The following is a 16832-nucleotide window of genomic DNA, read 5'->3' on the forward strand; positions in this document are numbered from 1 at the left end:
GTGATGGTTGCATGTATGGCGGCACATGACCATGGAGGCTGACCAGTGGCTATAGTGGTCTAGTGAATTTTGTTATTGCTGCAGGGACCAGTAGAGCGCTGATGGTAATCCTCAATATGCCTAATAATCCTTTTATCTCCTTTGGACTTCATCTGACTTTAAAGAGATTGTCCAACCCCCGAAATCCAATTTTTTTTAAGCTACCGTAATCTGTTCTGTATTGTCATGTAAAACACCCCTATACATTTTATTTTTTGTTTCTGCCTTTCATTCCTTCTGAATTTCACTTAATTCCCTGCACCCACTTTGTTTACCTGCGGCTCTACTAAACTTGAATGCTCCCTGAGCCTTAGTGTCCAGCACCGCCCTCTGCACACTCATTGGCTGTCAGTAATCTGCCTAGCATTGACCTCTTATCACTCCAGTATCTACTATATAATTGTCTAAGGGTCACTTCCGTCTGTCTGTCCTTCTGTCTGTCTGTCACGGTTATTCATTCGCTGATTGGTCTCGCCAGCTGCCTGTCATGGCTGCCGTGACTAATCAGCGACGGGCACAGTCCGGAAGAAAATGGCCGCTCCTTACTCCCCCGCAGTCAGTGCCTGTCGCCCACATACTCCCCTCCGGTCACCGCTAACACAGGGTTAATGCCGGCGGTAACGGACCACGTTATGCCGCGGGTTACACACTCCGTTAACGCCGCTATTAACCCTGTGTGTCCCCAAATTTTTACTATTGACGCTGCCTATGCGGCATCAATAGTAAAAAATGTAATGTTAAAAATAATAATTAAAAAAAAAAACCTGCTATACTCACCCTCCGTAGTCGCTCGCGCCGGCCGTCATCTTCCGTTGCAGGTTCCGGTGGCAAAGATGGTATGAGAGAAGGACCTGCCATGACGTCACGGTCATGTGACCGCGACGTCATCACAGGCCCTGCACGCCTGCGCTAGAAAGACCTGACATGACGTCACGGTCATGTAACCGAGACGGCGACGTCATCACAGGTCCTGCGCTCATACCAACCCTGGGACCGGAAGCTGCCGTGGACTACAACGGGCCCTCGGAAAGGTGAGTATATGTTTATTTTTTATTTTTTAAACTGTGACAAACCTGGCTGGGCAATATACTACGTAGCTGGGCAATATACTACGTCACTGGGCAATATACTACGTAGCTGGGCAATATAGTACGTGACTGGCCAATATACTACGTGGCTCTGTGCTGTAACCTACTTCGCTGTGCAATATTCTACGTGGCTTTGTGCTGTATACTACGTCGCTGTGCAATATACTACGTCACTGGGCAATATACTACGTCACTGGGCAATATACTACATGGCTGCGCAATATACTACGCCACTAGGCAATATACTACGTGGCTGGGCAATATACTACGTCACTGGGCAATATACTACGTAGCTGGGCAATATACTACGTGGCTGCGCAATATACTACGTCACTAGGCAATATACTACGTGGCTGCGCAATATACTACGTCACTAGGCAATATACTACGTGGCTGGACAATATACTACGTCACTGGGCAATATACTACATGGCTGCGCAATATACTACGCCACTAGGCAATATACTACGTGGCTGGGCAATGTACTACGTCACTGGGCAATATACTACGTAGCTGGGCAATATAGTACGTGGCTGCGCAATATACTACATCACTAGGCAATATATTACGTCACTGGGCAATATACTAAGTGGTTGGGCAATATAGTACGTGACTGGCCAATATACTACGTGGCTCTGTGCTGTATACTACTTCGCTGTGCAATATCCTACGTGGCTTTGTGCTGTATACTACGTCGCTGTGCAATATACTACGTCACTGGGCAATATACTACGTCACTGGGCAATGTACTACGTGGCTGCGCAATATACTACGTCACTAGGCAACATACTACGTGGCTGGGCAATATACTACGTCACTGGGCAACATACTACGTGGCTGGGCAATATACTACATGGCTGCGCAATATACTACGTCACTAGGCAATATACTATGTGGCTGGGTAATATACTACGTCACTGGGCAATATACTACGTAGCTGGGCAATATAGTACGTGACTGGCCAATATACTACGTGGCTCTGTGCTGTATACTACTTCGCTGTGCAATATCCTACGTGGCTTTGTGCTGTATAATACGTCGCTGTGCAATATACTACGTGGCTGAGCAATATACTACGTGGCTGGGCAATATACTACGTGACTGGGCAATATACTACGTCACTGGGCAGTATACTACGTGACTTGGCAATATACTACGTGGCTGGGCAATATACTACATCACTGGGCAATATACTATGTGGCTGGGCAATATACTACGTAGCTGGGCAATATACTACGTGACTGGGCAATATACTACGTGACTGGGCAATATACTACGTCGCTGGGCAATATACTACGTGGCTGGGAAATATACTACGTGGCTGGGCAATATACTACGTGGCTGTGCTATATACTACGTGGCTGGGCAATATACTACGTGGCTGGGCAATATACTATGTGGTTGGGCAATATACTATGTGGCTGGGCAATATACTACGTGGCTGGGCAATATACTATGTGGCTGGGCAATATACTACGTGGGCTGTGCAATATACTATGTGGCTGGGCAATATACTACGTGGCTGGGCAATATACTACGTGACTGGGCAATATACTATTGTGGCTGGGCAATATACTATGTGGTTGGGCAATATACTATGTGGCTGGGCAATATACTACGTGGCTGGGCAATATACTATGTGGTTGGGCAATATACTATGTGGCTGGGCAATATACTATGTGGTTGGGCAATATACTACGTGGCTGGACAATATACTACATCACTGGGCAATATACTACGTTGGCTGTGCAATATACTATGTGGCTGGGCAACATACTGCGTGGCTGGGCAATATACTACGTGACTGGGCAATATACTACGTGGCTGAGCTATATACTACGTGGCTGGGCAATATACTACGTGGCTGGGCAATATACTATGTGGTTGGGCAATATACTATGTGGCTGGGCAATATACTATGTGGCTGGGCAATATACTATGTGGTTGGGCAATATACTATGTGGCTGGGCAATATACTACGTGGCTGGGCAATATACTATGTGGTTGGGCAATATACTATGTGGCTGGGCAATATACTACGTGGGCTGTGCAATATACTACGTGGGCTGTGCAATATACTGCGTGGCTGGGCAATATACTACGTGGATATGCATATTCTAGAATACCCGATGCGTTTGAATCGGGCCACCATCTAGTTGGACATAACAGAGCACTATCTGGTCTGTGGAAAGCAGCACAATCACTACACATCACATCCACAGCAGTGATAAAGCTTCCCATGTCTCCACATCACATCCACAGTGGTGATAGAACTGTCCATGTTCCCACATCACATCCACAGTAGTGACAGAGCGTCCCATGTCCCCACATCATATCCACAGCGGTGAAAGAACAAGCCTCGACAACCCCTTTATAGAAACAGGGAGTTCTCCAGATAGTTGTTCCCATCTTCTTGGTGCAGGTGAGAAGGACAGAGTTCAAACATTAGCTTGCCCTCTACATGGCGGTTATCTAGTCCCTTCATCAGGGTTTTTCTATACCTTATGTGCTATTCATCAAAGCTTTCATGCCAAAATGTTGTGACTTTTGGAGTTTTCAATCCAGTTTCTCCTAGCACTGCCAAAATGGATCGAGCTGGGGTGGGATGCCAAAGTTCGTTTAATTCGTGACAACGAGCTGTGGCATTCTCTACTCCAGAAATATCATTCCAGTACCTAACTGGAGTACAATTTCTGGCATGGTGTATGGAAGTGTACGCTGCAAAACTTCAGACATTAATGATTCATGAAGAGGTGTGCACCTTTTCATGAATCGGGAACGTGTGACTCCAGCACACCTCGTCAAGACCAACGTGAATAATGCCGATCTTGATGAACTGCCCCTTTGTATTTTCTATAACAATCTAACAAGAAAAATAAAACCGTAAAGAAGACGTTCTCTAGGGGCCCTAAATGCTCAAACTGGTCTCAGGATATAGGTAGCGATAGTGGCAACAGTTGGCCCTCTATGCCAAAACCAACCGAATTTACATTCTTGGATTTCCACAAAGAGTTGTCTGAGACTAGAAAGATCTAAGCTTCAATATGAGAGATAGCCTTCAAATACTGCCACTGATTCTTTTTACTAATCTTGGACAACCTTCTGGTTCTACAGTCGTCAGTGTCATTTATATTATTGGTTGTACATGAGCTAATCCTTACCGATCTGAGCTGTCAGAAGTTTCATAAAACAAGGTTTAACGTCCTCACCTGTTTTGTTTTTTTTTGTTCATCTTCTAGCAGATGTTTGAATTTTTAGATCAAATTATCTAACATGCATACAGGCCAAGCAGAGATCTACAATATATATTAACATTTCATGTTTGTTATCTTTTTTTCCCGTAGCTCCAGGTCTCACTGCTATTGTTGGTGGACGTCCTCGGGTGTGAGTGTTACATTTCTGCACTGTGCTGTATTGCTTTCCTTGTCATTATGATTTGTTATAATTCCTGTTTTTAAGGCCCCATACACTTTTTAGAATATTGTCCACTGAATTCGACTGTATTGTTTAACTATTTAATGTGTATGGATGTCTTCAAACTTTATGCTGAGAGACGATTAGTATTAGTATATTGAATTTAAGCTCCTGATACCTTTGTTCTTGTGGGTTTGTGGGAGATACGCTACAGCCTGATGTATTTGGCAGTGGTTTACTCTGCTTTTTCCAATGAAAACCCTGGAAGACTTTCCCTATGAGGGGTTGAAAAGGAATAAAGGTTGGCCAAACAAGCTTTCAGCCAACCACTATCTAAGGTGTATGGCCATCTTTATGGAAGGGGGAATCCTCTACAAATGATTGAAAAACAAAACACCATTTTATTTTTTTGTATTTTTGTTATGAGATAAGACAGCTAAACAAACATGTCTTCCATACATAGCACAGAACACAGAGAAGGATTTCTGCTTGCCATTCCTTAGTTAGCACACTTATGGACGCAGCAGCATGAAGTAAATTATGCAACTGTACTAAATTGTGTAGATGTGAATCCAGAACTGGAGTAAGGTGAAAGACTTATTAGAAAGCTCACCACCATCTTTCTGTGTCTTTCTCTGTTTGCTCTATCATTCTACTCCTCAATCCACCTCACTCCCCCCATAGGGTATAATGGAAGGTGGAACTTGGCTCTTTACTGTGCTGGCAGTTTCTCTTGTCTTCAGAAAGACTGAATTTAGTAGTTTTTTTCTTTAGTGGATGGTGCATTCAGGGTGTAGGGTCGTATGGGAATAAATGGCTTACAAGTGAAGAAAAAAATGATTTTTCTGATAAGATACAGTACAGACCAAAAGTTTGGACACACCTTCTCTTTTAAAGATGTTTCTGTATTTTCATGACTATGAAAATTGTAAATTCACACTGAAGGCATCAAAACTATGAATTAACACATGTGGAATTATATACTTAACAAAAAAGTGTGAAGCAACTGAAAATATGTCTTATATTCTAGATTCTTTAAAGTAGCCACCTTTTGCTTTGATGACTGCTTTGCACACTCTTGGCATTCTCTTGATGAGCTTCAAGAGGTAGTCACCGGAAATGGTTTTCACTTCACAGGTGTGCCCTGTCAGGTTTTATAAGTGGGATTTCTTGCCTTATAAATGGGGTTGGGACCATCAGTTGTGTTGTGCAGAAGTCTGGTGGATACACAGCTGAGAACCTAGAATATAAGATATATTTTCAGTTGTTTCACACTTTATTGTTAAGTATATAATTCCACATGTGTTAATTCATAGCTTTGATGCCTTCAGTGTGAATTTACAATTTTCATAGTCCTGAAAATACAGAAAAATCTTTAAATGAGTGTCCAAACTTTTGGTCTGTACTGTATATTATAAATTTCCTCATTCATTTGTCATTTTTTTGTAAAGTTACACTACAGATCCCTTTTAAGGTAAAACTTTTAACATGTGGACAACCCCATCACTTATATGCACATGAAGTGCTATCAAAGACAAATCCAGTAACTAGCCAGTCTTTCCCTCCCTTACTGAAAAATCAGCATTTGAACAGATGTGCATATGCAGTGGGGGAAAGAAGTATTTAGTCAGCCACCAATTGTGCAAGTTTTCCCACTTAAAAAGATGACAGAGGCCTGTAATTGACATCATAGGTAGACCACAACTATGAGAGTCAAAATGAGAAATCCAGAATATCGCCTTGTCTGATTTGGCAAGATTTATTTTGCAAATTATGGAGGAAAATACGTATTTGGTCATTAACAAAAGTTCATCATAATATTTTTTTTATATATGCTTTGTTGGCAATGACAGAAGTCAAACGTTTTCTGTAAGTATTCACAAGATTGGCACACACTGTTGGTGGTACATTGGCCCATTCCTCCATGCAGATCTCCTCTAGAGCAGTGATGTTTTAGGCCTGTCGCTGGGCAACACGGACTTACAACTCCCTCCAAAGGTTTTCTATGGGGCTGTGATCTGGACACTGGCTAGGCCACTCCAGGACCTTCACATGCTTCTTATGAAGCCACTCCTTCATCGCTCTGGTGTTGTGCTTGGGATCATTATCATGCTGAAAGAACATTTCATCTTCAATGCCCTTGCTGAGGAAGGAGGTTTGCACTCACAATCTCGCGATACATGGCCCCATTCATTCTTTCATGTACATGGATCAGTCGTTCTGGTCCCTTTGCAGAGAAACAGCCCCAAAGCATGATGTTGCCACCCCCATGCTTCACAGTAGGTATGGTGTTCTTTGGATGTAACTCGGTATTATGTCTCCTCCAAACACGACGAGTTTTATTTCTACCAAACAGTTCTACTTTGATTTCATCAGACCATATGACATTCTCCCAGTACTCTTTTGGATAATCCAAATGCTCTCTAGCAAACTTCAGACAGGCCCGGACATGTAATGGCTTAAGCAGGGGGACACGTCTGGCACTGCAGGATCTGAGTCCCTGGTGGCGTAGTGTGTCACTGATGGTAGCCTTTATTACAGTGGTCCAAGCTCTATGCAGGTCATTCACTACATCCCTCCTTGTGATTCTGAGATTTTTGCTCACCGTTCTTGTGAACATTTTGACCACACGTAGTAAGATCTTACGTGGAGCCCCAGATCGAAGGAGATTATCAGTGGACTTGTATGTCTTCCATTTTCTTATTATTGCTCCCACAGTTGATTTCATCACACCAAGCTGCTTGGCTATTGCAGATTCAGTCTTCCCATCCTGGTGCAGGGCTACAATTTTGTTTCTGTGTCCTTTGACAGCTCTTTAGTCTTCACCATAGTGGAGTTTGGAGTGTGACTGTTGAGTTTATGGACACAGGTGTCTTTTATACTGATAACAAGTTCAAACAGGTGCTATTAGTATAGGTAATGAGTGGAGGACAGAGGATTCTTAAAGAAGAAGTCACAGGTCTGTGAGAGCCAGAAATCTTGCATGTTTTTAGGTGACCAAATACTTTCCTCCATAATTTGCAAAATAAATCTTGCCAAATCAGACAAGGTGATTTTCTGGATTTGTTTTCTCATTTTGACTCTCTTAGTTGTGGTCTGCCTACGAGGTCAATTACAGGACTCTCATCTTTTAAGTGGGAGAACTTGTACAATTGGTGGCTGACTGAATATTTTTTTCCCTACTGTAAATAGTTTGAGTTGGTGAAATCCTGCAGATAGATTCCCCTTTAGTTGGCCATGCTCATTAGATTTAGATAACTGTCCACAGAAAGATCACAACTCCTCCATACACAGGAATGCTTACTTTGGCCAAGCAAAAGAGAACTGTTGCCAGACTCCTCTGGCAGCAGCTTGTTTCTATTCTGAACAAAAGAGATCGGAAGTTGGAAATCTGAAGGCCAGATTCTTCTCTTCCTTAATATCATCTGTTGGGGGAGAGTCAGTAGGCCCCCATGCAATTGGATTGTTTGCCCGAGATTGGCAGGTTCGGATTATTTGTATACGGCCGGTTTCACACGTCAGTGGCTCCGGTACGTGAGGTGACAGTTTCGCTGCTTCTTCTCCTCGCCGCAGCTTCTCCTGTATGAGCGGTCACGTGGTGCCGCCCATTACAGTGATGAATATGCGGCTCCACCCCTATTGGAGGTGGAGCCTCATTTTCATCACTGTAATGGGCGGCACCACGTGACCGTTCATACAGGAGAAGCTGCGGCAAGGAGAAGAAGCAGGGAGGGAGCCGGGTAAGTATTTTATTAACAGCGGGGGGGGGGGGGGGGGGGGGCGCACAGGGGGTGGGAGGGGGTTGGGGACAGGGATCTTTTTTTTAAACACCAAAAAAAAAAAGAAAGAAAGATTTTTCATATCTTCTCTCCAGCGAACGCTGCTGGAGAGAAGAAATGAATGGCGGCTTCAGCACCAGATGCAGGGGACAGCGCTTAACTGTAGTGCTGTCTCCTGCACGGTGCGTGTGGTACCCAGTTGGCACACGGGCGGCACATGGATGCCGCACGTGTGCCACACTGCTGTGCCACATGAGCACACGGACACGGATAATTCCGGTACCGATTTTTCCGGTGCCGGAATTATCTGGACGTGTGAGACTGGCCTAAGGTGTATGGGGGCCTTCAGTTTGCAGGGGATGGAAGCATGGACCGGGATAGCCCGCACAGGTGTGTAACAATCCTGTAGGACCCATGAAGTAAAGCTGATTGACTGGTTCCAGCTGCTGTTTCACAGACTCAATTCTGTTGGATGGGAATCCCAAAAGATGGTTCCCTAATATTACTTATGTTGAAATGGTTTTCAACTCCTTTTAAAAGATTCATTTCGTACATCACTTATCTGGTGCTGAGCAGAAAGACAACCACACTACTTAGTAAAGTGACTTTTTCATAGTATCATTATACTGTCATTGAATGAATATTATTCTGGAGTTGTGGATTACTAATGATCTTCCTTTGCCATCACAGGTCTCCAGTTCTGAAACCATTTTTCTTCCTGTACCCCAGGAAATATGTGAATGTGAGTGTATTTGAGTATTACTTATCTAATATTTATTGAATGAAAATGCATAGAAGCTGGAAATATGAGAAACAGGAAAAAAGAGGAAAAAGGATCCATGTGGCTATTTTTGATTAAAAAAAAGGTTCTGACTTTTATTTGCAAATTGCCTCTTCAGAGAAAAAGAGGACTTGAACTCTATAGCGCCACCTGTTGGAAGTAGCGATCCTACAAGTCACAATCAACCCTTTAACGAGTCTTGCAATATGACTTAGGATGAAAGCCAAATTAGTATCTCAATTTGCAGACACGGTGTTTCGGGCTGTTGGCCCTCGTTCTCAGAGGAGCATTGCACGTCGAATAAGCCTCCTTACCTTGACAAGCCAGAGCTTGGATGTCACTCTCCGCAAGGAGAAACCTTACCCCTTAGATTTTTATTTAATACGGTTAATAAAGTGGATTGTCCAGACTATTAAAAGATAGTGCCCATTCTGACGTGTTTCTGGCCGAAGCCCTATAGTCATAGAATACGCGTTAGTACTCATTGTATCTTTTCATTGCTTTTTACATCGTGCGAAATAAAGATCAGAACTTTTTATCAACAATAGCCATATGGAGCTTTTTTCCTCTTTTTTCCTGTGAATTTTCCGGTGGTTAACAGACTTGGATCCAAGCTATACCAGTGAGGAGAAACGTCAATGCATTACACAGTGAGGCTTATTTCCACTCTTGTTATGTTTTTTCCTTTTAGGAGAACAAGTTAGTTTATCGAAATGAATATTAACTAAGTGATCAATCGGGCATTAGTTATTTCCTAAGTAGATCTACTTTAATAAAGTCCTTTACCTGCACATTCAGCAGTTGGATTACATTTCCCAATGTTCAACTATATGTTGTGAATGATCCCGTTGATCTTTCCCTCCTCACAGCTATTTTATTCATAGTAGAGTTTGTGCACAAATGTGTTTATTTGAAATTTAGGTTTTGGTTTCCAAGGAAAACTTTTTGGCAGCCAAAAAATGTGGGACACAGGACTAATGGAAATAGCAATGCTCAAGTTTGGCATATTCTTTTACTATTTTTGGACATGATTGACCTTTTTACTCAGTACAACACAAATGATGGGACCTATTCTTCCTATAGGTGGAATGTCTCCCCATCAGACATTCGTGTCAATAGTCAGAATACGCCTTTAGGTCTCAGATCTATATAATCATAATCAGCTATTGAATGTCTTCATTTGCTGTCTTTTTGTTTTTATATGTATTCAGATTGATATTTTCATGGATGGAAAACATATAGAAAAATTTGTGGATGATCATTCTTTCACCGTGGATGAATACATATCCGCCGTGGAGCCTGTAACACCAGAAGTGCCCAGAGGTATTGAGACAATAGATTCTTAAACATCTTGTTTTACTTAGATTAATTTCAGATGAATCCAAGGTACAACAAAGGCTAGAGTCTGCAAGAATGGGAGCTGCTCCTATTGTGTCTCACAGAGGGGAGAACCCCCCCATCCCCTCTATGATACTCTATGATACACGTACATATGGCATAACCGGGAATATGGATAGAATGTTGTCTTTAGAAGACAAACCCTTCAACGGGAATCTGCAACCAAGCAGATCCCCCATGAAGGTGTATTCCCATCACAGTAAGTGATGGCATAACATTAGAATATGGCATCACTTTGAGTGCTTTGGTTGAGGGGGATCCAAACCTTTTCTGATATAGTTGCAGCTTTGCTTCAGAGCTAGGTCCACTTCGGTTTTTTCAGGGCAAAGTTCCTGGGCCACCTGCTTGTTTCATTTTGCTGCACAGCCAGGTATCTGAGTGTGCCGCTGTGCAGGAAAAAACTTACTGGAACACACATTCTCGTGATTGGTGGCGGTCTCAATTGTTATATCCCTAGAAATCCTTGAACGTTCACATTTCGAAGTTAGAGGTGCTGTCGTGGCGTCTGTCAGCCACTTGGCAAGTATCATGTTAGCCCAGCAGTGATAGTGATATCTGGTATACTAATGATGGCTACCATGTCCACAGTCTCTTCATATGGAAGTGAGAAGCGCTCTAAAACTCCTTCAGGACAGGAATTTTTCACGTTTGCGCTTTTTTCCCCCCCTACCATTCTTTCAAGAGCAAAATCTTTTTTCTAAATTTTTCAACACAGCCAACATATAAGGTTTGTTTAAGTGACACAATTAATTTCAATGTAGTGAAAAAACAGTAAAGAAAAATTTCATGTGCTGTGAAGTGATGATAAAAAAAAAAATTCCATAATTGTTTTTACTGTATTCATTGTGGTGCAAAAATGAACTGGCAACATAATTACCAAAGTTAGTAAGATTACGGCATTACCAGACTTGCATAGATTTTCCTCTTATTTAAAGGGAACCTGTCAGCAGGAATTTGCTACATAATCTACAGACACTGTCAGATTGCAGCTGTTATACTGACTAAAATGTAATCAGTGTTAGAAGTTTTCAGTTAATGGTATGCCCGTGCTCCGGGGTGGCACTGTAGGCAGAGTCTTATCTTCCTGCTGTAAGCCAGAGAAACTAAGGAAAGACCTGGCCACAGGCCACCCCCGAAGCACAAACAGTCTGTCTCTATTATGAGATACATGTTTTTAAAAATTGGCAAAAATCCAGACATTTAGTTTGTGATTCCATGTTCTAAGATTAGTAACTTTTTTTATCTTCTGTTGATTGATCCGTGCTAGCTCTTGTGTTTTGCTCGTCATGCCGACTGTTTTATTTAAAACTAATTTAGGGCATTTACTATTTTTATAGTTTTTTTTATAGCGCTTTTTTGGGGGGAGAATTTCAACAACCCCCAAAAAGTGCCAATTCTGGCGTTTCAATTTCCTCTCTCTAATTACAGCATTCAAGGTATGCGATACATTTATTTACATCAGGAATTTACGCATGTAGCAATAAGAATTTTTTTTTCAATATTTATGTATTTGGGGAAAAGTGGGGAGTGATTATAAAATGTGTGTAGTGTAATATATAATTTCTTGATCCTGTGATTTGTCACCTAAATAATGCACTGAAATAAAATCGTATCGTAGGATATTGTGAAGTAGGCTGGCCTGTGTAGAACTCTCATAGCAGACATGGGGATCCTTCAGAAGGCTATGGCAACAAATAGGCACCCGCGGTCAATTTGCCCAGCGGCCATTAGAAATGATGGCCACTATGTTGTAGACATTTAAATGCTGCAATCACTATTGATAGTTCTGATTTGCATCACTTTAAATGCTGTTTGCTCGGATTGCATTAGTGACTTCTGGGTGCCAGCTATGTAACACAGCAAGATTCTGCTCTGCATGGTACAGACTCAGCTCCTGAGCCTGCTTTAAACTTTGCTCCTGAGCCAAACTTATACAGTGATTCCACAAGCCTGTACTTGTTAAGAGTAAAATGAAGTGGCACACTGCATCATGCATTTCTTTGTGACAGGCACCCTATGCAAGCCATGTGTGTGTTAATTTAGAATAGTTGGCAACCACCCTCTCCATGAATGGTAGGTGTGCGAGTGGTTGTTTTATCAGTATTTTGTACTTTTATTACGGATTTCTGCTGCATACTAGTCACGGCGCACCAGGTGAGGTGGATCCTCTCAAGCCCCGGGTCTGGATGGGCATATGAACCCTGGGTGTTGATGCAGCGAACAAGAAGGCACGCAGGCAGCAAGGACTGTAAAGCATCATCAGGATTCCAGGGTCAGCAGGGCGGTTGCAGTGGAACTCAGCAGGGATGAATGCAAAAATAAACAAAAACCAGCACAAATGATGGAGCACACCTAACGTAGTACTAGGATTCTTAGAAACTCGATCCCAAAACACAGGTGTGTGTGTCAATGGGCTTTAAATAGGTCTAAGGAGATATATCATGATCTATGCCTAGCAACTTGCAAAAACAGACAATGGACCACAACAGAGGGCAGCAGACCCAGGGGAAGGAGGCATGGACCTGGGTACCCGGAGAGATGTGTTACAATTCTGTAGAGCTTTGTAATGTGACCCGGTGTTTGTAAGTAAGGCTGTCTTTTTTTCTGTGATGATTTTTTCAAGGGTTAAGTGATGGTATAGCTTAGTGATACACCATTACCAGGGGTGTCAAACTGCATTCCTCGAGGGCTGCAAACAGGTCATGTTTTCAGGATTTCCTTCTACTGCACAGGTGATAATTTAATCACCAACTCATTATTTGTGTAGGTGATTAAATTATCACCTGTGCAGTACAAGGAAATCCTGAAAACATGACCTGTTTGCAGCCCTCGAGGAATGCAGTTTGACACCCCTGCCATTACTGACTAAAATAGGAATACAACATAAAGAGAACCTTTCACCAAATTTTTATACTGAAGTTTCAGTGAAAAAGTGGCTGCAAAGCAAAATAAAGTGTGTTTTTTCTTTCCCAAGTATGTCTCTCTAGATATTTTAGTAATCAAAGATATTTTAGTAATTTAGTATTTAGCACTGATGCCAGTGTGTCTACATCTCACACCCTGAGAAACCTGAGTAACCTGCTGTAAACTATGATGGGGTGTGTGCTTTCCTATGAGTGTTGTTGCCTGCTTATGTTTGGGTAGCATCATACAGGGAGAAGAAGTACACACCCCCAGTGAAAATGGTCTGATAACACCCACTTGGACTTAACTCATTGGGTGCTTAATACTTTTATTAACTTTTGGCTGCTAATACTCCCGCAACAAAGAGATGGAATTTTAAAAAAACTTAACGTTTTATTACTCTTTGCCGACACTATTATATCATGTGTCCAGTTTAACATGACAAATTTGGTGAAAGGTTCTCTTTAAATCAAGAATAACGGTGAGATGTGTATAGTGATTTCTTTTGGTGCGCCATTGAAAAGTGTGCCTCTGACCTCGCTGACTGACTTAGTAATTGCAGCAACTCCTTCTGATACATGAGAGTTGTTGCCATGGGGCTTCTTGGCTAATTAGGTCAGGAGGCACACATCTATTTTATTGATTGTTATAGATGCTAATGTTTGTAATTACGCAGTAAAGCTCACATCTGCGCTTTGGTCTTACCGGCTTATTTCTTCAGATTTGCCAAGTGGTCCTTATTCATATCGTTTAGAGGAACTCGCTTATACCAGAAGTGGGGACAAGGGAAACATTGCTAACATAGGTACCGTAATTATACTTTCTTTACTTCACTAGTTGCAATATTTATGGTTTCTGCCGCTCTATTGGTATGGCAGTATTCACACTCACATGTAATATTTTTGTACTGCATGTATTCTGTGTAATGCATTTGGTGTGTTGTGTTGCACAGTTTGGTTTTTGGCTCAGTTGGGACCATCCAGTTGCTAGACGTACCAAAGGGTGTTGAGTATAATCCAATGAATCCATATGGTTCATCTCTGAAGTACCTCCAGGCTCCCTAAATAAAAGCTGACTCTACTATCTCCTGCAGTTCATTTGTAGTGAGAGAGCTGTCTTATTTTTGTAATGTAGGTGTTGTGGCTCGTCACCCATTGTATTACCCATACCTTAAAAGAGCCCTCACATCAGAAGTTGTAGAAGAATACTTCCAACATCTACTACAAAGAGACGGGTTTGATGAGCATCTTGTGGACAGGTACGTACCTCTACTGAGTAGTGTATTGGGGCACGGATTCATTAGTGATGCTTTTTTAATGGTATCATATTTTTTGTACATATTTATTGCTGCAGATTTTATCAGCCATATATGTATCGCAATGGCAATTTATTCCATTTCTTAGATTTTGCCAGATGAAATGGAAACTGGAAACTTATTTATCAAAGATATTAAAAGGCTATCTGAGGTGATATCATCCACTCCATCCATCACCTTGCAAGGATTGTACTGATCTCAATCCTGGTGAATAATCTAGAGCTCATGTTTCACTATTTATGCCTGAAAATCTTTAAATATGTGGAGAATAACTTTTCCTCCTTTATAGAATAGCCAAAAATGATAAAAAATTGCATTATACCGGAAGCAAGTATGAAAGTGCAGGCTCAGGTTTGTGACCCAAAGGCGATAGATTGATGCATTGCTCACATAACTTTGTGCAAAATCAGCCATGGAATAAGGATGATAAATGAAAACATAATAGGACATTCATAAGTCAGTAGTAAGAGAATGATTCTGAAATGTCTCACTTGACTCTTATGTTGTAATATTATTCAATTTCAGCAATTAAAAGTTTTTTTTTGTATTGGGCTAAATAAAGAAAAAACATTTTTTACAATTAGGTTAGATTAAACATTTTTGCACTGTTTGATTTCTATAGCTCTTGTGTTGCACTTGACATGGGGATAATGTGAAAGAGAGGGGCCAGAAGATTACTGGTTTCACACACTCCAGCACTGGTTAGAAGTGCTTCACCATCGTACAAGGGTTACTGTACATACTCGAGTATAAGCTGAGATTTTCAGCCCATTTTTTTTAGGCTGAAATTGCCCCTCTCGGCTTATACTCGAGTCATTGTCCCAAGGGGTTGGAGGGGGAGCGGCAGGAGTGGCGGCTGTCACATCATACTCACCCCCTCCCGGCGCCGTCTCTGCACGTCCATGCTTCTCAGATGGTCTCTGGCGCCTACAGCTCTTCCTGTGTTCAGTGGTCGCGTGGTACCGCTCATTAAGTGATGAATATGGACACGACTTTTATCCCATAGGCGTGGAGAGCATGTTCATTACTTTAATGAGCGGTACCATGTGACCGCTGAACATAGGAACAAGCCTTCGGAGACCATCGGAGAAGCAGAGACCGTGCCAGGAGGGGGTGAGGATGACAGGGGAGGGTGAGCCATGCGATATTCACCTGTCCCCGTTCCACCGACGGACTCTGTCTTCCGCGTCCTCTGGCTGTGACGTTCAGGTCGGCGCGATGATATGTTTAGTGCGTGCCCTCTGCCTGAACCGTCACTGCAGAGACCCTGAAGACAAAGCGGCGTGCGGCGGTGGAACGAGGACAGGTGAATATCGCAAGTGCAAGTGCCGGGGGCCTGAGCCAGCGGCGACTCCGGCACCTGGCCCCCATAGCGCGCCGGTGTCCCTGCCTGCTCAGGACACCGGCACCAGGCACCCAACGACGAGAGGTGAGTATGTCATGTTTTTTTTCTAATCGCAGCAGCATATGGGGTATATTATTCTATGGAGCATCTTATAGGGCCATCAATCTTTATGGAGCAACATATGGGGCATCTTAAGGGGCCATCAACCTTTATGGAGCATTATATGGGACATATTATTCTATGGAGCATCTTATGGGGCCATCAACCTTTATGGAGCATTATATCGGGCATATTTTAATATGGAGCATCTTATGAGGCCATCATTAACCTTTTATGCATTATAATGGGCATATCTTAATATGGAACATCTTATGGGGCCATCATTAACTTTTGTGCAGCATTATATGGGGCATATTTTTGTATGGAGCATCTTATGGGCCCATCATGAACTGTATGGAGCATTATATGGGGCTCCTGATTCAATATGGATATTGAAAAAACATTTAACCTACTGATGTCTCAATTAATTTTACTTTTATTGGTATCTATTTTTATTTTTTAACTTTACCAATAGCTGCTGCATTTCCCACCCTATTCTTATACTCGAGTCAATAAGTTTTCCCATTTTTTTGTTGTTGCAAGATTAGGGGTCTTGGCTTATACTCGGGTCGGCTTATACGGTAATCTGTTCAGTTGAAGCTCCTGGAGCTTTATCTGGATTGTCTTAGCTGTTCAGTGTTGGCCACTCCCTCTGCTATTTATGCTTTCC

At 42.3% G+C, this 16832-nt stretch overlaps 1 protein-coding gene across 2 annotated transcripts in view; it reads left to right on the top strand.

Moving 5' to 3' along the window:
• Nucleotides 1–16832, top strand: part of LOC138656828 (uncharacterized) — a 249998-nt gene that overhangs the window by 194870 nt on the left and 38296 nt on the right. For both annotated transcript variants that reach the window (XR_011316976.1, XM_069744102.1), the window contains exons 15-19: nucleotides 4472–4511; nucleotides 9011–9062; nucleotides 10313–10424; nucleotides 14125–14208; nucleotides 14538–14661. Coding sequence is in view for 1 of the 2 variants with exons in the window: in XM_069744102.1 (XP_069600203.1) it covers nucleotides 4472–4511; nucleotides 9011–9062; nucleotides 10313–10424; nucleotides 14125–14208; nucleotides 14538–14661 (412 nt within the window). In the remaining variant the exon portion in view is untranslated. The remainder of the gene's footprint in view (nucleotides 1–4471; nucleotides 4512–9010; nucleotides 9063–10312; nucleotides 10425–14124; nucleotides 14209–14537; nucleotides 14662–16832) is intronic.

The sequence above is a fragment of the Ranitomeya imitator genome, chromosome 1 (genome assembly GCF_032444005.1).
Source record: "Ranitomeya imitator isolate aRanImi1 chromosome 1, aRanImi1.pri, whole genome shotgun sequence".
In the NCBI taxonomy this organism is placed as follows: domain Eukaryota; kingdom Metazoa; phylum Chordata; class Amphibia; order Anura; family Dendrobatidae; genus Ranitomeya; species Ranitomeya imitator.